At 42.5% G+C, this 21,190-nt stretch overlaps 4 protein-coding genes across 6 annotated transcripts; 1 reads left to right on the forward strand and 3 right to left on the reverse strand.

The window, feature by feature from the left end:
- Positions 1-2: 2 nt before the first annotated feature.
- Positions 3-17,014, forward strand: Corn (microtubule-binding protein cornetto). 3 transcript variants are annotated; one of them, XM_077425387.1, is made up of 12 exons: positions 3-899; positions 1,888-2,062; positions 10,433-10,756; positions 10,923-12,357; positions 12,481-12,596; positions 12,703-12,843; positions 12,913-13,010; positions 13,091-13,274; positions 13,534-13,756; positions 13,834-14,084; positions 14,164-14,375; positions 14,449-17,014. In XM_077425387.1, exons 3-12 carry the CDS (start codon positions 10,454-10,456, stop codon positions 14,639-14,641), a joined length of 3,156 nt encoding a protein of 1,051 aa, XP_077281513.1. In that variant the 5' UTR covers positions 3-899; positions 1,888-2,062; positions 10,433-10,453; the 3' UTR covers positions 14,642-17,014. The 3 variants fall into 3 exon arrangements, with proteins under 3 accessions (XP_077281513.1, XP_077281512.1, XP_077281514.1); XM_077425386.1 differs by lacking the exon at positions 1,888-2,062; XM_077425388.1 differs by lacking the exons at positions 1,888-2,062; positions 14,449-17,014 and having other exon boundaries at positions 14,164-14,379.
- Positions 5,400-7,781, reverse strand: LOC143908095 (uncharacterized). The gene has a single exon (XM_077425405.1). It carries the CDS (start codon positions 6,907-6,909, stop codon positions 6,088-6,090), a length of 822 nt encoding a protein of 273 aa, XP_077281531.1. The 5' UTR covers positions 6,910-7,781; the 3' UTR covers positions 5,400-6,087.
- Positions 16,478-18,046, reverse strand: LOC143908098 (uncharacterized). The gene is made up of 3 exons (XM_077425408.1): positions 17,104-18,046; positions 16,763-16,916; positions 16,478-16,660 (listed from the first exon to the last, which is right to left on the reverse strand). Exons 1-2 carry the CDS (start codon positions 17,571-17,573, stop codon positions 16,835-16,837), a joined length of 552 nt encoding a protein of 183 aa, XP_077281534.1. The 5' UTR covers positions 17,574-18,046; the 3' UTR covers positions 16,478-16,660; positions 16,763-16,834.
- A 1,413-nt stretch (positions 18,047-19,459) lies between these two features.
- On the reverse strand, positions 19,460-21,067 carry LOC143908096 (uncharacterized). The gene has a single exon (XM_077425406.1). It carries the CDS (start codon positions 20,640-20,642, stop codon positions 19,827-19,829), a length of 816 nt encoding a protein of 271 aa, XP_077281532.1. The 5' UTR covers positions 20,643-21,067; the 3' UTR covers positions 19,460-19,826.
- Positions 21,068-21,190: the final 123 nt, after the last annotated feature.

The following is a 21,190-nucleotide window of genomic DNA, read 5'->3' on the forward strand; positions in this document are numbered from 1 at the left end:
AAAAAAAATCATCGTTATAGATCAATATAGTATAGTAATTAATTTACCGTTCGCGTTTTAAGTTAATATTAAGCACAAATAAAAGCGGGTCTCTCAATAACTTACGGAGACACGTTAATCTCGCGATACGGTTTCACGGACATTTCTCACATATCCCGGGGACGCAACGAGATAAGCGACATCGAATAAACTCGCCCCCTTTTCATATTTCTGTTCTTTTTTTTATTTATTTAATGTTGACTCCAAGTTTTTTTTTTATCTTGGGGATTCTTTTCGAGATTGAACATACGATGCCGTTATCTGCAGAGGATATTTTTGACGATCGAGCCGCAAGGATCGTTGCCGCTTCTCGCCAGTTGTCGCTGTTCGCTGCGGGGAAAAAAAGGTTGCCTCCCTTCTCGCCCGCCATCGCCGGCGGTGTATCCCCGATCCAATCCCGCTTCCGAACGTTATCCTGCTTCCGCCGTCTGCCGTGCAATCCGTGCATTCGTTCGGATCAGTTCGGACCGTTTCGGACTCCAAGCACAGTTGTGCTCCAAGACTGCTGGCTACTCCACGATCCCCGTCGCGAACCTAGGAGGACCTGCCGACTGTGCCTCTGCGACTCGCACTCGCAATCGACGAGGCGAGCGAACTGTGCGAGGCGTGTGCGTTTAAAAAAAAGAGACGGAGAACTGCTGCGGATTGCGGACGTTGACGCGCGGCACCGCTCTCGCCCCCCGCGATTGCTCCGTTTACGCCGGACGGTTTTAACGAGCGGGCAGGATACAACGTGAGACCACCTTCCCCCCCCTCCCCCCCGGGTATCGACCGCGTCTTCCGGGATCTCGATATCCGTGTCGGTCGTCCGACCGCGCGGCTCCGTAATCGGGGATAATCGTCACACCGGCGAGCTCGAGGTAAGCGATCAGTTTCCTTTATCGATCACGCGGTTGTTTAGACCACCGCGCGCACACACCTGGCCCTCGACCCTTCCGCCAAGGCTGCGATCTCGCTGGTGATGGTTTCACAAATTCGTCGCAGGCGGAATGCGGAATCCCACGTCGACGACGGCGATAACGGGAAAATTTCCTCGCGAAACGTCGACGTCCGGCCCGGAACGCGAGTTACAAAGTAGACGTATTACGCCGAATGTGGAAAAATGTGGAACGTGATGCTCCGTTGTATTTACATCGTCCCCACGTCGTCCTTGACATTCGCCTCTTAACGCATTCATCGCCGAGCTAATTTTATTTTTACCGATTTTCCGTTCACGCCGGATTGATTTTGTATTTTTATATTAAGACGATGAAGAAGAATAAGATACTTAATTTACAGTAATAGCCCTGAGTTGCACGGAGGTGTGATATGTGATAATTATTTGACAGTCACTGACGACCGAAACATAAACAAAAGGACTCGGTGTTATGGCGGTAAATGTGTTAACTTAGGTAGACATTGCATACGTTGGGATGTCTGTATCTAAAAAAAAAAAGATGATCTCTGATATTCAGTCTTTAACTATGGATATTACGCCGTTGAGTCCTGTGAGGACTTCTCTGTTTTTAGATATAAAAGAAAAGGGAAATGTGAGAAAAGAACTTTTCTTCGCTCTGGTATGCGCCGCTGCATTTTCTTGCATCTTTAATCGTGCGGGATCAAGTTTCATTCGTTTTTCTCGAGGAGAAAACAATTAATCGATATCACAAAATAAGTGGGGAGAGATGTCTAAAAGAATAATCCTTGATATTCGATTCTTAACTGTCGAGAGGACTCCTACTTTTAAATATGAAAAAAAGAGAGACACACAAAAATAGCTGTTCTCCACTTTGTACTTGTCGCTATATTTTTTCCACTTTTCAGCGTTAATTGTGCAAAGAGATAAAAGTTTTATTTGTGTTTTTCTAGAAAAGAAAATAATGATCAAAATTACAAAATACGTAACGGGAGTTCTGGAGACTCCGTATCCGATATGACGATTCAAGCTGTTGTGTTTATGTCGCGAAGACAGACGTCGACGCTTGAGGGTTGAAGATCTTCCTTCCTCGAGGGACAAACGTTCAGAGAAAGGATAACGGATGAGGTAATTGTCGTCGCGCACGGCAATGCCTTCCCCGTAAGTCTGAGGAAAGTTTTTTGTAAACCGCAGGATTTTGGCCTCGACTTTCTCTTTTCTTAATTCTCCGTATGTGGCCGAGCGAATTGCTTACAGATGTTTACTTACAGATGCGCCTCCCGCTCTTTCCTTTTTTTTTTTTTGTCTCGGGAAATGAGAGCTTTTTCTTCAAAAAGGGGAAGACCCGTGTTTTTCGACTTCGAGCCGCAGAAGGTGTAGTTCAAAACGGACGTGTTTATATAGTTATGTCACGCCATCGCAACTCGGTTTACATTACAATAAAACGAATCGTTAAGTCGTGCGGCATCCACGTCGCGTAGACGTGGAAAAACGCGCGTTTATCCCGCCGAACAAGACTGACGAGATAAATTAAGGATAACGACTTAGATACGACCAAATCCGTATATGAATTTCCAAATACAACGAACAGATGGTCAAGCAAACATTATCATTGCGACGTAAGAATGGTCTTAGAATGAGAAAACGTGTATTTTTCGCCGATAATTATTTGCCTCTCTTATTTTTTTTCTTCTAAACCTCTTCGACCGACAAAGCGGTTGCGTGCCCGTTGTTTCATCATTTCTCACTTCTGATTTACGTAAAAATTTCAGGAGTGAAAGTGGATCGAGCCTGCAAATCCAATTCGCAAGATGGAATTTGAAAACAATGTCTAGAACGGGCCTCACAAATTATGGATACTCGATTCGTTCCTCTCGCCGTGTAACTAGTAGTCATTAACTCAGTTTATCCCAATCGACGCGGTCGAACGTCTTCAGATGGTTACTCTCGACCGGCTCGAAGGAAAATACTGAAAGTTTGCCCCGCCGTTTTTTAATCCCACCCCTCTCTCGCCACGTTACGGGGAATTAATCGTCGAACAATGGCGCTCGATTATCTCGTTATCTTCCAAACGCATCGCTTCTTCGAGAATGCAGTTTAGCTAGAAAGCTACCAGCTTATTTATCACTCTGACGTGGAAGTCGTTCGCAAAAGCGATCGCGAGTTGGGAGGAAAGGACTAACAATAGGTACGTGGCCAGAGGCGATCCCTGGCCGTGAATCTCGTCTCGACGCGACGAGAGAGCCGCGGGTTCTCGCGGTGCAATAATCGTAGTAAAAGAAAACGGAGAGAAAAAAACGCGTCCAGACACGTAGGCTGAAATTGTATCTTACTTTCGCGACCGTGCGAAGGAAACTCCGCACGGCGAGCAAGCCTCGGAGGAAAGCGCGCGTGGATGAGACTTTGCGTTTTATGGCTGTTACGGCGATGTGATCGCGGGCTTCCGCTCGCCTATTAATTCGCTAATTAGCGCAGGTCCGTACGCGGTGTCGAAGATGTTCTGCGCGATAATTAGCTCGGTCAATTAACGCGTGGCCTTAAACTTTCACGTAGTCCTGCCGCCGGTACGGCCTCCACGACACGTATACGGTAATTTAATGTAATTTAGCGTGTTCACATCTTATCCTTTTATTACAACGATTATATATAACTGAGACTCGTGCGAGGAACCTCGATATTTTCTCCTTTTTTTTTCTATTTCAAATCGTTACGATGGACAACTTTCTTCGTTTAGTATAATGAAAATTTTCACTGTCACGAATTTTTTTTATTTAAACCTATCGCGGAGGAATTAAAGTAGGGCGGTTTTAACCGCAGGAAAGATCATGTTTATTAAAATCTATTTTAATTACTGTGCCATCGAGAAAAGAGCGAGTTTATCACACGGACGTTTGACATACTAATGTTCGAAGAGGCGAGTCGCGGGCATGCAGCGAATGCAAATGCGCTCTGGATAAGACTCGGTTCGCATAGGCGAGCCTCGTGGAATGATTTTAGCGAACACGGACGATAAATATATCCACATGGCACGGACCCCGAGGAAGAGAGAAAGAGAAAGAGAGGGAGCAGGGACTTCGGATCTCGCGCGGCTCCGAATCGAGTCTCCTCGAGGAGAGAAAGAGGGAACGGAATGTTTCTCACTTCTCTTTGCTTTCACGAGCGATGTTTTGACGATTTCTTTGACATGCTACGCGCAACAACAGCAACATTGCACACGTCGATTACCGAGAACATCGCCTCGCATTAGCATCGTTTCCTGGCATTTTACGACATATCGAATTAATTTTCCCTACTTTTATTACCCGCCGACGAAAAACGTAGCTTTCCGTGTCTCATAATTAAGACACAAAATTGAAATATTTATATTCAGAAGAATGTTAGTCTAAAAAATAGTATATTAATATTAGTATATTATTGAAAAAAGTATTTTATTCGGAGAATCCCCGCGAGAGAGTCGAGAAATGTGAACGAGTACTTTATAGGGATAGATATACTGAAATGGCATTGTAAATATCTCAGGAAAGAAGTTCTGGTAAATCACGGGACTAATGTCTTTCCGTACCGCGATATTCGGGAATGCTGAGGATTACTGTCGTTCATAAATAGAATTATCTTCCTCGCAGTCGCCCCCATGTGTGTGACCGCCGTCCATTTACTGAAATATCTCGGTAACTGCTGAATCCAGTGCGCCCAGTCGCTATATACAGTTTACATTGAGAGTGCCGAACAAAGTAACAATCTCTTGATTCCCAGGATTTCACACGAAAGCAACGATGAAACGACTACGTTTAGAAATTTACCTCGACGGAAAATTGGTCTGTTTCGCGTCTTTTGGATTTTTTTTTAAACCGGAATTAAATTTGAACTAATCAGCTTAAATATAAATTTGTCATATTTCTATTTGGGATAGACGATGCGATTGGGGAAAACATTCGTTCACGACCGATCTGAATGCGTTATTTTACACATTTGTATATCTTCGGACAGAAATTTTCCAGCTACGCGCTTCATATATGGTTGCCAGGAATAGTTTACGACCGATATCCTATCTATCGATCACACTGCGCTCTTAAGATATGCCGTTGCTAGCTTTATTCGTGTCTAAATATAAATGACTCTCCGTTTAGTCTGTCATCGCTATTTCCTACATTTATTTCGTATATAAAACGCTAAGGCGCGTCAATGTCTAGGTGAGCCGATTTATTACGATTCTTGGTCGTTGTTTGAATCAAATCTCTGAGATCGTTTCGGTCTGATACACTGAGAATACAAGGCAGATGGCCTTAACTTAGCACACAAACGACTTCATGCTGATAATTATTATTTAATTACTATTAATATATTAATATATATATTTATTATTAAAGTTATTAATAGACACAAATTATCGGAATGTCGATAATTGGAGTGTCGATCTGAAAGTTTCATCGGGTTTTGAAATCAGGAAAATAATAACTAATAACAGTTTAACGGTTTAATAATAAATTATATTTAATAATACTTTTATAATTTAAAATACATGTAATAATTTTATAGAAATTATAGTAAATTTAAAGTTTAAGTAAGTTTAAAAATTAGAATATATAATTAATAGAAAAAGTGGAAACGAAAAGACGAAAAGAGGTATTTGCGCAATAATTAATATGCATGAACAATATACATATTAGTCAGTACATAGTTAACGTTAAATATAGTCGTTTAAAAATCCTATTTTTCATCTTTACGTCGAATGTAGTTCGTACCAATAGTCTGAAAGTCTAGAGAGACAATAGCATGGAAAATAATTATATGATGAACGTAATTCTATAGGATAATGACATGGAAATTTTATAGCGTCATGTACACAGAGATATTTTTCTAAAATAATAAAGTAAATAATATTACAAAGGCAGGAAACATAATACTTGTAAAATTAATAAAATCCAAGTAACTATTAGTTTGTACTTTCGAGCTACAAATAGTGTCAACTTTGTTGCGGTATAGGCTTCCTAAAATTTTTCGTAAAATGAAAATGTTTTCTGGCAGTTTGTACAATTGAGAAAAGAAGAACTTTCGGTGAAGTTACGTTCAGCCAGCTGCTGATCGCTCTTGATCGTTTATTTTTCTAGGAACAGACCTTTCTACATAGCACCACCCAAGAAACTCCGGTTACGTCACTTGAGCTCGACATTCGTGACCGAAGTTTTCGACACATTTTTCGTCACAGGACGACCGCGGAAATTAACGATCAACGTAGACTCGCCGAAGCGTTTCGTTACGCATAGACCGTCGCTTTGGATCTTCGTGATGATCTTCGTAACGGTTGGATGCCGCAAGGATTTCCGCGTTTCCTCGTTGTGCTTCCCCTGGCACTTCTCCTTCGTATCGTTCAAGATATTGTCCAGATCCTCTTCGTTCAACGTCCTGTGGTCATCGTCGCATTTCGGTATCTTATTAATAATCTCCTTAGGTGAACACGTAAAGTTTTGCACGTAAGTTTCACTGTTTTTTTGTTCCTTCGATGACTTCCTCAGGTCAGTCTCGGGACTCGAGTCGAAGATCACCCTTCCGCCGTCTCCCACGAATTTCACCTTTCCTTTAGAGGAGTCCGGTCCGAGGAGGACCTGTCCGCCGTCGCCGGTGTACTCGATATCGCCCATGTTGCGGTTCACGCGCACCCTACAACCGTCACCGATGACGTGAACGCTGCCGGAATTCTTCGACAGGGCAATCCGGCAGCCGTCACCCGTAATCTCCAGCACATGCTGATTCGAGTGCATCTTAACGACGAGCCCGTCGCCGTGGAATCGCTTGATGTCGTCGTCGACGTCGGCCTCGTCGGGAGAATGCTTACAATGTCTCATGGAATTGCTCTTAATCTTCCGTTCCTTCGTCTTCAAGTCTGGTTGCTCGTCGGTGTGGGAGATCGTCACTGACACTTGCGGATTGTCATCTCTCTTCGTTATTGATATTAGGGAACATTTCGCTCGACACATACTTGTTCCGTGGCAACTACAACAATTATCCAATCGTTGTTGTTCGTTGGATGATTTATTGTACAAGTAATGTATTAATTACTAATCAGGTACTGTGTTATCGAAGGGTTTCTTCTTCTTAATAAACCTTTTTTTACTTCTTTCTATCGCCACTAAAATATAAGATATATCCTGTTTTTAGAGGCGAGTACCAGAAAGAAAAAGTGCGTTTGTGCAGAGATACGCGCGAGAGAGAGTTATTTACGTTACGGCGAGCGGCGTGACACGAGTCCGTTCCCTACGTTGCAGCCGCGTAATAACGAATGCGTTTGCTCGCTTTGCGTGGTGGTGGGCACGTGTGACGACGGGTTCTTCACCGCACAATCGGCCCCGATTATCGTTGCTTCTCGCGGGACTTCCCGCGAGACCGTTCGCAGCGGTGAACACTCCGTTCATTGATACCAGACTCGTAACTAGGAATTACAGCGCCTTTTACGATCTGTTATCGGTTACGTGTCATTTATCTGTCACAGATAATTATAGTACGTTGAAATTAAACAAGTTTTCCTCTATATAATGTTATACATCTCAATATTTAATATATCTCGCAATTTATTTGAGTATTATTTCTATATGTACGAAAAGAGCTAGAATTTTTTACGAAGTTTTAAATTTTATCGTGTTTCGTGTTCAATTATATCTATTAAAAGTGAATTTAAAATTGCTACTGGGGACATTGTTAAGTTAATTGTTAGCGGCCCGTAATTACGTATAATTAGCCACAATTATCTCGTGAATTCTTAGCATCATATATATTTCAAATTAAAATTCCATTAAGCTAAAGTAGACTGAAAATTAAAAAAACTGTAAGATGTAATTTTAATACATAATATTTTCTGCCAATTTTCCTATTTTTATTTATTCTCATATCGATTTATGCTCCTTATATTGTGTATTTTTTATATTATTTTATTTTACAATATATATCATCTTATATCAAGTATCTTCTCTTTTGTAAGATATACATCATTTACTTTCTCATGCATCACCCTGAGAGCCCTGAGAGGATTTATTCTAGAATATATATAATAATATACATTATTCTATTCTACTCCCGAAGTCTCACTAGAAATTTAACGTCTTGATCTTAATTTTAATTGCTCGAAATTTTCAGTGAGGAAAAATTGATTTGAAATTGGCAACAAAGTATATGTGACAATTTGTTAATTAAAAAGACATCCTACATAGTTGAATGTGCATGCCGTTTCTTTTACACCGGAAATGTGCAAAGAGATGCAAATATTGCAATGTGACGAAAAAGGATCTTTGGAATTAAAAAGGATCGTATTTGCCAAAGCCTAGTTACGTCTCTGTTTGCCTTATCTTTTTTTCTCTATCTCTAATTTGGCACGCCGTTCTCTCGCCGTCATTCATCACGGCCGAGCGAAGGCCAAAACGGTTTGCCGACTCGAAGCGTCTGAAAAGGGGCTTTACAACAGCTTAATATAATCGTAACGTCATCTTTAGGCTTTCAAAGTGTCAGGGGTTAATCTTTGCAAATCCTGCTTAGTTTTTACAGTTTTCTTTATTGATATCTCGAAAATAAATTGTATTTCTTTAAAATTTCTGTCTAATTATATATATACATGCAGAATGCCTCTGCATCGTACCTTTTAATGATAAAAATTCTTAGAGGGTATAACATAGCTGTATTCCTTGGATAAATATGAGCATTGAAACATTTTGTTAATATTTTTATTTCGTCTAAGAGGCTGGTGTCCGTTGAAAATAAATATTTCCCCTGAAATATTGCAATTCCTCGAAAGAAAGAAAGAGTGATACAAATATTTTCGGGACACTGCGGATGTATGTGTACTGCGGATTTCACTATGCAATCGGAGGAGAAATGCCAAAATATGCATATAAGATTAAAACAGAAAGTGTTACTTGGAGCGAATATGGAATGCACCTTTCCCCAGCAAGAGTTTTAACAATGGTGTACCTTGTAACAATAATAGGCCGAAAATTAATCATCTGTTGATACTTATCTTATTGGACTGAACACTATAAAGAGAATAAGAGATAACTTCTTCTACACTTTACTATATTTATCGGATTCCTAGATTTGTTTTATTAATATATGCTAGAAGAGAAATAACTCTTCTTTCTTAATCGTTTAGATCGAATCAAATCTTATTCTCTTCTTTAAAAAAATTATAATTAAATTCTGTTTTTTTTTCTGTTTTCGCAGAATTTTGTAAATTCTAATTGTGCTAATGGCTGATATACTCGGCATTGATATCAACATGTATCTTATCTCGCGACGTCCCACTCAGCATTCCTGGCACAGTCCAGTCTCACTGTCATTCGGTCACACGATTTCTCGTAAATCGCGATTCACGAGTGAATTGCACTACGTCGTTCGATAATCGGGGGAGTAATTTAGTGACTCATTGTATAGTAGTGCGACAAAATATCTGTGCGAACAATCTACGAGGTATCAGCTGTGCTCGTAGATATGCGCTTAGAGGGAATCACCTAATTCCTCCTCGCGTTATCCGCTATTTCATATCATATCTATCAGTGCATAACACTGGCCTCTATCAGTCAGAGTACGTCGATCAAGAGACGAGAGATAAACTGATAACAGAGAGCTCAAAGGGTTAGCCTTGATTGAACTTTCGCGAAAAATAATAAATGGATTTTCCCGGTCCAGCGTGAATCATTCAAAACGCAAATCAGAATTTATTTGTTATAAATTATCTGCAAATTGTCAATTTTACGAGTCTACGAATGAATAAATCGTAAAACCTAAGTAAAATTTGCGAAGAGAATATTATTTCTTTCTTTCTTTCTTCCTCTCTGTTAAAAATTAAATGATTAACAATATAATACGCTGTGTAAATTGATAAGAATCAAATGTTTTACTTAGTTTTTATTATTCTCTACTAAATAGTTAACTGAGCTGTTCCCTAATCCGGCACGCGCGAATCGGAAAAATCGTGTCCAGACTATCAGAAATGATTTCCTTTGCATGAGTAGTGTGTACCATTCGACTAATTCAATATGACCGTGATTGGAATGCCATAACTTGATTTTGAAACGAAATAGCTTTATCGATTTGGCGCTGTGCGAGCTAATTGCTCCTGTCTGCATCCTCAGTCCGTTACTGTCCGTATTGGATGATCCTTTTAGCCTTGGATTCGAAAAATTCTTGTAACATGACCAATTCCGTGTTCAACAATCAGCTATCTAATTTTAGAGGATTAGTATGTTTATTACATCGTCTCACTGTACAATCTTCAAAAAGCTTCATTTCACATTGTGCATTTCTGCAAGTCCGTAATCAGAATGCTAGCCAAAAGACTGGCTCTTCCTAATAAAATTAAATTTATGAGCCTCAAAAATATATCTACCTAACTGTTATCCCAACGTTCAAACGGATTTATATAGATATGTATGACTTTATATGTAAATTAGAACGTATTAATATTATATTTAATTATTTTTGTACTCATTCGTTCTTCTCTGCGATATTTTTCAGTGGCATGATGATAAGAACGAAATGAGCGATTTGTTCGATACCGTAATAATGGAGACCTCGTACCCCGAGCCTGAAAATTGTCTGAAGGTATCCTCGCCGATGAACGTGGCGCGGCAGGACTCGGGCGTACCGGAGGATCTCGCTTCGCCTCTCAATGGAGAGGAGGATCCGGATCTCACTATGAACAGCGATTGCAATATCACCGTCATTCACATCACCGAGTCGCAGAACAGCAAGGGAAACGACAAGACGCTAGCTGAGAATAAGGACAGCAAGGATGGCAGCGACAGCGGCGTCGAGGGTTGCGCGACAGAAGTTCCAAGAGTGAGTTTCAACATATAAAGTTTTATTCACCAGATAAGATTTGAGTATTTTCTTAGGATAAAAACTCTTTTACATGCTTTCAATATGTAAAACCAAGAATGTGCAGACACTAATGATAGTAGATCTATAAATTATAGATACTTATTTAGATCACATATTCTTGCAGGTACGCAGTAGAAATAGCGTCGACTACACGAGCAGTTGTGGCGGCCTGGACGAGGCCTCTTGCGACTCCAGCCTCGTCAGTTGTTGCTCGGTGTACGAGGACGCGTGCGGATCCACGTTGCCAGACGATGTGCGACTGGGTGCTACCGGCGGCGAGGGCACGAGCGAGGGCGGTAGCGAGAGCTCGTCCATCGCCGGCAGCGTGTCCGTGCGAACGAGCCGTATGAACGTGAAGAGGACCACGACGGCGTCCAGCGCGGCCAAGAAGAAGATCACGAGCGGTACCGAGTCGCAGAAGAGCGCTCGCGCGAAACCAACGAGCGCGACCTCGGGCACGAGCTTAGGCTCGACGACGCCGCGGTCTAAATCGCGAACAGCAACGCCCAGAAATATAATGACCAAGATTCAAGGTACGAGCAGGGAACGGGACCATCGACCACGATCGAGGGAAAAATTGAGCGCTCGAGAGCCGAGCTCCTCCCTCGTTGCAGACACCAAGACGCCTGCTGGTAGTCGTGGTACGGCGACGTATGGCTGTCGGTCCAGCAGCAGCGCAGTATCCAATTTATCCACTCCCACTGCGGCTTCGATCGCGAGGACGAGGACGAGAGTGCTGCCGGACTCACTGCCGTCTGCACTGACCACGGAGATCAACAAGGATCTTGCGCAGCGTGGCGGGAGAATTGTCAGGAACGATTCATCGAGATCGAGGACCGGGTCCAGCACGCGAGGGGCGCGCACGCCGGCGTCCACGCCGTCTGAGGAAACGAGAGTGAAGATACCGTCCTTGTCAGCTTCTCGCGTTCTCTGCGCGAAGAGTACTGTCTCACGTGCTGATAATAAATCCGCTGGGCAAGATAACAAGGCGCTCGATACGTACGCAACGTTGCCGCGTAGGAACAGAAATAAACTGACGATCTCGAAAGCCGGAGAGAAGACGGACAAGATGACCAGAAGTCGATCTGGAAGTCGAGACGTTAGCCTCAGCAGAACCATTGAGAAGAAGAGCGTTATTGGGAGGGATTCGTCTTCCGTTCACAAGAGTCTGCCGCCGTATCCCAGACAGAGAACCGAAAAAACTCGTATATATCACGAGACCAGCGCACAGACTGGCTTGACCGGGCAGGACATCGAGAACGCGATGTCCGGACAACCGAGCGCCATCGCTGGGCCCGAGGTCGTCGAGAGACTGCACAATGGTTGCCAAACGGAAGACGCGTGGGACGACGTACAGACCTTGCAGAATAACTTGAGAAGCTTGAATGAGGAAAGCAGCAGTCTGCGGGAAGAGAACGAGAGATTGAAACTCGAGTTGGCCGAGGCGAATCGTCTTCTAGAGGAGGAACGGGCCGATCACGCGTTTGCGCGTAAGGAACTCGATAGAAACGCGCAACGGGTACTGGCTATGCTAGGAACGCCGCAATCAGAACATGCAGGTAATTCAATAGTACAAAAACAAATGTGATAATGTAATGCAAAATTATTTTACATTTATCTGCGTAATTTGCAAAAGTAAAATTTGTAGAAAATAAAATGTTATCGATGAAATGTTCTTCCAGAGGGCAGCGACAGCTTCCTCGAGCTCGAAAGTCATATACAATCTTCGGGACAAGTTGTCGCTAATCAACAAGTTGAAATAGCTGATCTGCAATCGCTCTGTCGTATGTTAAGCAGGGTAAGAAAATCATATCTACAGCAGTTTCTATTATAATACAAAAATTATTTCTATAATTTTTCCTGTCAAGGAAATCTCTTTTTATAATTTTATATTTTTGTTGAAGGATTTGGACAAAAGTGTAGCTGCGCAGAAAGCCTTGCTACAACAGCAACAAGAATTGGAAGCCGAATCAGCTGAGATGCAAGATTTTCTCCAAGAGGAGAAAGCCACATTGGCGGAGGCGCTCAAAGATGCCGAATTGGAGGTGCGTAGTTTTCTAAGTTCCCTTCTTGAAGTATGTACCGTTTGTTTCATATTCGTTTGTCTTTTGTAGCTGAAGAAAAAAAGCGAAGCCTTAACTCAAAGAGAGACGGAATTGGAGAGACAAATGGAGGAGTGTAAACATTTAGTGCGAATTAGCGAACAAAGAAGGTATGCCTCACGAAAATTTTTGACAATATTTCTCCTAAACATTATAAATTATATTTCAACAATTGATTATCCGTTTTTAGGCAAGAGAATTTATCAATGAGTCTAAAGTTGAATGCCGTTGAACGAAGAAGTAGGGAACTTTTACTCACTCAAGGCGCCGCTATGTCCGGAGCGGCTGTAGCTCTTTCCGGTCTTAGCACCAGATTGGAAGGATTGATAGATCAATTAATTGCTTCTTATAACATCTCAGTAAAAGATCTTGAAGTAAGTATAACGATGAAAGTTCTCTTTTGCGTACAAAGTGGTTTATATTCTTATAATAGCTATTTTGAACAGTTATAACATGCTACCTTTTATAAATAAATATAATAGACAATAACGATCACAATATAGATGGAGGATTAATATTCTATTTTTACTATTTTTCTCTGCTAAAACTTTCCTTCTAAATTTAATAATTAAAATTTTATATTGATTATTGTTAGACGGTTTTTAAATGGATTGTAATTATTTCCCCAAAAAGGATGTTATATATCATAACGAAGCGTACAGTAGAAGTAACAGTAGCGTGGAGTCTAGTCCGGTTAGCTCTAAGCAGAGTTTAAAAGAACGCACGCCGAGCCCGAAGAGTGGATCCTTCGTTTCCGCGGTGATCAGCGCAATTCGGAACGCCGCGACGCATCCCTTCGCGGCTAGAAACATCGATAAAAAATCCAGCCTGGATTCGTCTAAACAGATTTACAAAGGTAATTGAATACGAATGAGATGCCACAATAAGGATATTACATTAAGATCCGTTAAAACCATAAATTTTATTTTCTAGAACTAAGTATGGAATCGTCGTCCGACTTGCTCGATTTTGAAACCGAGCCATGTTTGATGATGGAAAGCGTCCTGGAAGACGTGCCTTTGCCGGACACATACTCGCATAACATGATATCGAGCAGCGATTCTCTACGCAGAGCACTGAGTTTCTCCGAAACGTCGGACGAGCATAATCTAAGGAAGACAAAGTACGGCGACGAATGTACAAGTCTCACGAATCTCACCCAGGCGATCCTGCATCGTCGTAAGGCAAGTATCTGAGATAAATCAAACTCGTAACTTATTAGAAATATAAAATAATCATAATTAATCGTATTAAAATTTGCAGGTGGAGGACGAGGGTGACGACGATTGCGATTCCGTGAGCGAATCTGACACCGGGACCAATGACGGTCCTGTACCTTTGACGGATTACTGTCCATCTGTGGATCTCGTCGATCAAGTGATCGAGGTGGACAATCTCGTTACTAAACTTCTCAAAGTGCTACGAATCATACAGCTTGACAACGATACGTGTATACAGGAATTGAAAGAAGAGAAGTGAGTTTAATAAATCTGATCGGATCATCAGGATTAAACCTCCAATTATATTAATTCGGAATGTCATTTGCAGGTCTAACTTGGAGATAAAATTAGAAGCCACTTTGACGGAATTGAACGAGCTTCGCAAGATCATCGATAATCTTCATCAATCACCGGAAGAAGTCCTGAACAACGTGCCGGATCGACGACGTAGCGTTGTAGAGAATTGCCGGATTTTGCTTAAAGAGGTAATAGCCGGCGATGTCGCCGATACATTTTTATAGTGTGCATCTTTCACGCTACTGCCATATCTCTGACATAAATTATTGACTTTCCTGAAAGAGATGTCAAATGGTATAATTCCTCTGTAGGCGGGTAAGGAGGAATTAAAATTTGAGGCCGTACTTGCTAGTAATAGCAGTCCCGGTGAGATAACTGAGGATCTCGATGCGATCGAGGCGACTTCCGCTTAATATTTTAAAATATCTTATTAATTTCGTATATACATATATATATTCTTCCTAATTATTATAAATTATTTTAATTCTTAAGAAAAATGTGTCAATTTTGAAAGTCTGAATTATTATATTGAACATCGACGAACATTTTATTGTAAAAGTGGGATTTCTCTAATTTCGACGTGAATGGATTTTTGAAAGAATTTAGACAGCATATAAATTTGAATTACATATATTTTTCCTTTTATCGGAACGTATTTCTGTGCGCTTTGTAATGTTAATTCCAGGCTGAATTTAATATTGTACATGTGTATATTAATACGACGTTGTTATGTCGAAATTGCGAAGAATAAGTGAATCAAATTTGAACAAATACGGGCTCGTCGCCGTTTTTAAAATAATTGTAAAAAAGATGATTATTTAAAGAATAAATGATTCTGGTTAAAATTACAACCAACTATGGCTAATTACATAAGCGTATAAAGGGATATTTAATTTTGCTGATTTTGCATTGTATTTTTTTTTCACCAGCATTTGGTAAAATATATTCATGAATAATGAATAATGATTTTAAATATACATTTGTAAATGTATTAGCGTATATAAAATATATGTTTTATACGTCTAAATTATATTTATGTCAAAATGTATATTTAACATACATTTAAATACGTGTGAACGTTGTATAATACGTTAGTACACTTTTTTTGTGAAAATACAAAATTATAAATCGTTATTCGTTATTCACGAATATATTATATCCAGTACTGATTCCCACCGAGTTGATCGCAGTTGATCGTAGAATTTTATATTCAATGCGTAGAAATAATTCTTCACTGTGTGAAATTATTAGGTTCATAATAAAGGCTTTTTCAATTGAGATAACAGGGTAGAGTATCCTACATTTAAGATAATAGCATGTAATGGAAAATACAACAGTGCAAGGCACTATCATATAAAATGAAGGAATAGAATTTAGGTATCCTTTTATCGTGTCTTCGATCCTGCAACACTCACATTACCGTAATCATTGTGCAACATCCAAGGAGGATAGATAATGAAATATTTTATGGCAAATCGTGGATATAAAAATGGTTAAAAAGCTTCTTAATAGACGAGGACTAAAAAAAAACATTTATGCGATTATTTGTGTGCGTGCGTGTGTGTGCATAATTTATTTCTCTTTTTTATCTAAGAATGTATATACGTTAATACCTATAAGATTTGTTTATGATAAGTCTCAAAGACTTGTTGCTCAGTGAAATCAAAGTTGAGATTTATTGTAAAAATATAGACGAGGTTTCTTCTATCAAAATGGAGCTTTGCTTTAGGCACAACTTTAAGCAGAGGAAACATTGTGATGATACACCAAACAACAACACATATGTATTTTAATGTTTAATCAAATAAATTTTCATATCTCGAGAGACACAAATGCATATAATTATATTATGTATACATAACTTTACGAAGCAGATTATATCACGTCGGTGCACGTGGAAAATTCGCAGCTAACATTTACGATTGTTTTATAAGGCGAATATTGCATTTAGCTCGTTTAACATGTAAATACATATGTGGATACACAATCGCCCGTTACATTGTACGGATAAGGTCAATGAAATCGTGACTTTTGCAATTTTATGTATTTTAAAAGCCATCTTTTAAGTTACAGAGAGAAATGAGCTTGCCGGATAACGCTAATATCGATCGGCGCGTCCCTTTATTGATACTAGATACACCATATAAATGCATGGTACGACTTCGACTTCGATAGTCGATCATACATCGTTTATATTCTACGAGTACTCGTCCATCATCCCTGTAGATGCAGATATCCTATCCCTGTGGAGAGAGCATGGTTCTTTTTAAATATCTTATTTTAAATAGTTATTAATCTTGAAACGTAGATTGTACGCCCGCTGTATTGAAAGGGAAGGAAAATACCGTTTTCTTAATATATGCTGTAGGCGGAACACTATATATATGTATTGGAATTGCAAGCGTCGAGGAGTCATTTTAATGCACGCTCGTGCCTCGCACATGACGTATGCCACGTATCAAGGGCGCCAAGAAGTTCGCCAACCGTACAGCTGGTTGTCTGGAACATAAGATGGTCAAGTCGAGAAAAAGTGTATATACACTGTATTATTTTTATAATTAAAAAATTAAAAATTACGCGTGAGATACCAATTGCAATACGATTACAATTTAAGATATTGATATAAATTATAATTAATGCCAATAAAATTAATTGTCAGGGCAACGACGAGTAGATGGATTCTTACCTGTGTATTGTCTTCGAGATCGCCAGATCGGTTTTGTTATGGATACCGTCAACGGCGGGTTTGACCGGCTCGCCGATGGGCTGAATCGGGGATGTACCCTCGCTGGAAATGGTGAAATTTACCTCCGTAGTGCCAGCGGCACCAGCAGCGGCACCAGCGGCACCGGCCAGGAGCAGGGCCTCGACCGGTGCCAATACGACGACAAAGCCGTCCACGTGGATGCGATAATTCTCCGAACCGTTCTGCCGCTGGTCGTAGTAATCGGTGGCATCGGGATACCTGGACGTCGGCGCGGCCGTGGTTACATCTATCTCCTGCGGTACCACCGAGGTGGCCACGGTCTCGGTCTTGATCTCGGACTCGATCTTGGACCCGGTCGGCTTGTCGGCGACGGGTAAACACCGAACGCTCGCGCCGAAGAACGCGACGATTAGCACGGTCTTGAACACGCGCATGTTGATCGATAACATTGATGAGCGGCTACTCGTCGAGTTGCCTTATCCACTCGACACACTTCGGTCCGTCTTCTATTCGCAAAGTCTGTCCTCGACTCGAGTCCGAGATTCCTAATTATGGCTTTCTACTCGATTTCGATTCGAAGCACCGGTGACCTCGGGAAACTGCGGGATGCTTCTTCCTGTTCGGCTCGGGCTCGTGAATTTGCCAAGTTATTTCCTGCTCGACGGACCGACCACTTTTTGCGACTCTTAAACGAGACGACGCGGAAACGCGATTGGGCCAAGGACCGCGGTGACCGGTGCCGCGAGGATGCGACGAAAGCGAACGAACGTTGGAGAACGTGGGACAACGTGTCTGGACAACACGGAGGATGCTCGAGGTGTGATGACCGGGCGATGTCTCGTAACCGAGGACGATCCCGATATTCCCGATCCCCACCTGGGCCGATCCGAACCTGTGAGCCTTCCTTCGGCTCGGTTCTAGAGACGGATCCCCGGAAAAGTTCAAGAACCTCGGCGTATACTGACGGCAACCTGCCGCTAACGGCACATATATCGTCACGGCACTGTTGATACGCCGTAAACTTCTTGTAATTTATGCGAAGATTGCCGGGAGAGATTCGCTCGAACTTGATTAAATCTGAAAAATACCCTCTTCTTTTCGCAATTTTACCGGCCAACTCTCCTAAAGGTAAAGTCGACGATATATACTCAAGAAGATATATGATTTTACATTTAAAAAGATACATGCTTTTCCTTGAGAACGAGTTGCCGAGATAAAGATACTTATATATTTGCATAATTTCTCAGTTCCAAAGTCAAATTTTGAACGTAACAAAATTTTAAATTAAAAATTGAAAAGGTCTACTCGTCAGATAACAAGTCTTATCGTTTTTTTTTTTAATTTTCAGTCGCTCATAATTCAAGAATCATTCATCTTGCGGCTAATTGCGTATTTCCCCATTCGGTCTCCAGCTGAGAGGAGATGCGCGACGCTGTGGAAACGATGCGTGGAACATTCCTCGAGCGTTCTCTCCTCATTACATTCGGATTGCAAGCGAAACCGCCGCTCAAAGGAGAGAAACACGATGGTATTAATAGCGTTAACGATATTCGTGGATGGAGACACGGTGGGACTGGCCGAGGACCGACTCCTCTGCTCCTCGTCAACGACGATCAATCGCGTGTCAATCGCGCGTTGAATGTCCCTCTCGGCGATAACCAGTTTTATTCGAAGGAAAAGGAGGAGCAAGAAGGGGGAAAGCCGCCGCGATGATGCCAAAGACAGAGCGTAATAGTTATCGCACGCGGTGCCGCAGGTATATATACGCGCACACGTGTACGTAGGTGCGCGCACAATCTATAGTCACCAATCTCTGTAAAGGGCAACGTCCTATCGTGGCCGTACTCGGCCGTTCGCGGCGAGTTCATTTCCCCGATCTACCTACCGTCTCGCGGCTTGGCGCCTATTACCGTAACCTTGCCCTTGCTATCTCTCTCTCTCTCTTTTCCTCTCGCTCGCGCTTCCGCCTTGCGATGGGAACCGAATCAACGACCATCGCAGAATCGCCGCCGGTCTTTGGGGAAACGACCTTCGCTCTCCGAAAATTCCCGGGGGCCGGGTACCGCGCGTCTTATACGGCTGGTCTCCGTTCTCGATTGATGGCGAGATCACGTTTTACGGGATTCTCCACGGTAAGGATTCCAATTCCCGCGACACGCGCTATTTATATACCGCGACAAGAAAAGAATGAGAAAAGCAGAGGATACGGAGAGACGAGAAAATACTACCATCAGCGATCTCTGTACGCTTCTGATTTTTCCGAAAGCTTGATGATTTAGAAGAGAAAGCCAAAATTAAATCTCAATGAAATATTCTTTCGTGATTTTCGCTTGTATTTAAATATATGTTCATGTTGTTGTTGCTTAAGTATTTTATTGATCAAGTAGCTTAATAGATATACATACAGTGTAAATCTTCACACATGTACAGTTTATATAAAACGATAATCATCTCGCATTCAGCGCGTTTTTAACTGCTAAATTAATCAAATAATTCGCTAACTCCTCTCGTTTCATCTCGTATGGCTCTTGCGCTATATAATAAGCAAAGGAAAATGAGCTTTTCGATCGACAGACGAATGATAAATCTGACGAAAGGTTTATGCTCAAACAAATATCGCACACAGCGGGAGATAATTGCATGATAATAACTAGTACATTTTTTATATGTTTAAGAACTACAGCCATGGGGGGAGCTTAAAGCTAAAGGAGAGAACGAGCCGACTCGTCGAACTGGCAGATGCCGGTTAATGAGTCGCGATGCCTTCCCGGACCACAGTTCTCGACGCCGTCGCCAATCAGCACCAGCTCGTCCTGCTGCTTCTCCCCGGTGAACGAAGACACGTCGTTCTTGTCGGCGCTCGACGAAGGTAGCGCGACGTCCTCCTCTTCTCCTCTTCCAGGCAGCTGCTTCTTCAACGACGTTCCCGGTCGTCCCGACTCGACGTCAGGATTCCAAACGTTGCCGACGATGTTCCGTGCCCGACCGCCGTTTCCCGCCTTGGGCCCGGCGGGCGGCTTCCTCGCGTTCGCGAAATATCCCGGACTGGCTGGCACCTCGCGGCTCTTCGGGAAATCGAAGTTCTTCACATTTCTCGCGACTCTCCCGGCTCCTTCGGCCTGCCCGTCGCCGACGGAGGTCGGTCGCTGATCCAAAACGTTCGACGCTCCGGCATCTTCTCCTTCCGCTTTTCGCACCGAGCTCTCCTTGTCCGGACGATTTTCATTTATCTGTATTACTTCCACGGAATAGGGCTCCTCTTGGCGAACCGCCTCGTCGGATTTGATTAAACCTTGCTGCTTCGAGCGGGATATCACCTGCTCGAGGGTCTCCAGTGCCAGGTCGCTGAGGTGGTCGTTGGCGGTATCGTTGGGGATGGCCGCGACGATGAGGAAGTTCTCCAGCTGAGCGTGCACGTTGAACTCGCCGTCCTGCCGTTGGTCGTACCTCGTCGGTGCGGCGCGAACCTCGGCGAGCGCGAAAAACGCCGCGCCGAGGAAAAATAGCGTCCGGACCATCGCTATATTCTCGTGGTACGTACACGGTAGGTGCACGTGCTGCGTCGTGATGCCTGCTGGTACGTGAGAGCGTGACGGGAGGTGCGCGACGCTCTGCTCGACCTCGCGGTACAATGCTCTTCGGGCTCAACGCGAGCGAAACGAGCGAGGTCCTTTCCGCAACTGCGACGACCGCGCGAGCAGCGGGCCCGCCGCTCGCCGCACTTGTTGGACCGTTGCACGAACCGGTACACCCGGAATCGGTATGATAGGGGGATCCATCTCGCCGCAGGATTATAGAATCACGTCGATTGGCGTGGGAACGATCGGCTCGTACATCAACGTCGTCACGGACGGAAGCCGACATACAGATGATTTTGTATCGCGAATCTCAACGGCGCGGCTAATTGCGAGTTACAGACAAACGTTCGAGCGGAAACCCAAGCGTGACGATCAAAAGGAGTCAAGAGTTAAAATGAGAACGGAGGAAACATCGCAAACTTTTGCGAGAATTTTATAAGAATGTATGCGTTTCCTCTCCTATGAGTATATTTTAATAATGTGTTACA

This window comes from Temnothorax americanus, unplaced genomic scaffold, assembly GCF_048541705.1.
Source record: "Temnothorax americanus isolate GAGA-0224 unplaced genomic scaffold, ASM4854170v1 Scaffold9, whole genome shotgun sequence".
Lineage (NCBI taxonomy): Eukaryota > Metazoa > Arthropoda > Insecta > Hymenoptera > Formicidae > Temnothorax > Temnothorax americanus.

Excerpts from the sequence above, each read along its gene's own strand:
- LOC143908095 (XM_077425405.1), bottom strand. The coding sequence starts at position 6,909 with ATGTGTCGAGCGAAATGTTCCCTAATATCAATAACGAAGAGAGATGAC.
- Corn (XM_077425387.1), top strand. The coding sequence starts at position 10,454 with ATGAGCGATTTGTTCGATACCGTAATAATGGAGACCTCGTACCCCGAG. Across the intron at positions 13,757-13,833 it reads GTCTAAACAGATTTACAAAG|AACTAAGTATGGAATCGTCG; the intron begins GTAATTGAATAC and ends TTTATTTTCTAG. Across the intron at positions 14,376-14,448 it reads CAGGAATTGAAAGAAGAGAA|GTCTAACTTGGAGATAAAAT; the intron begins GTGAGTTTAATA and ends TGTCATTTGCAG.
- LOC143908098 (XM_077425408.1), bottom strand. The coding sequence starts at position 17,573 with ATGTTATCGATCAACATGCGCGTGTTCAAGACCGTGCTAATCGTCGCG. Across the intron at positions 16,917-17,103 it reads ATCTCGAAGACAATACACAG|ACAACCAGCTGTACGGTTGG; the intron begins GTAAGAATCCAT and ends CTTATGTTCCAG.
- LOC143908096 (XM_077425406.1), bottom strand. The coding sequence starts at position 20,642 with ATGGTCCGGACGCTATTTTTCCTCGGCGCGGCGTTTTTCGCGCTCGCC.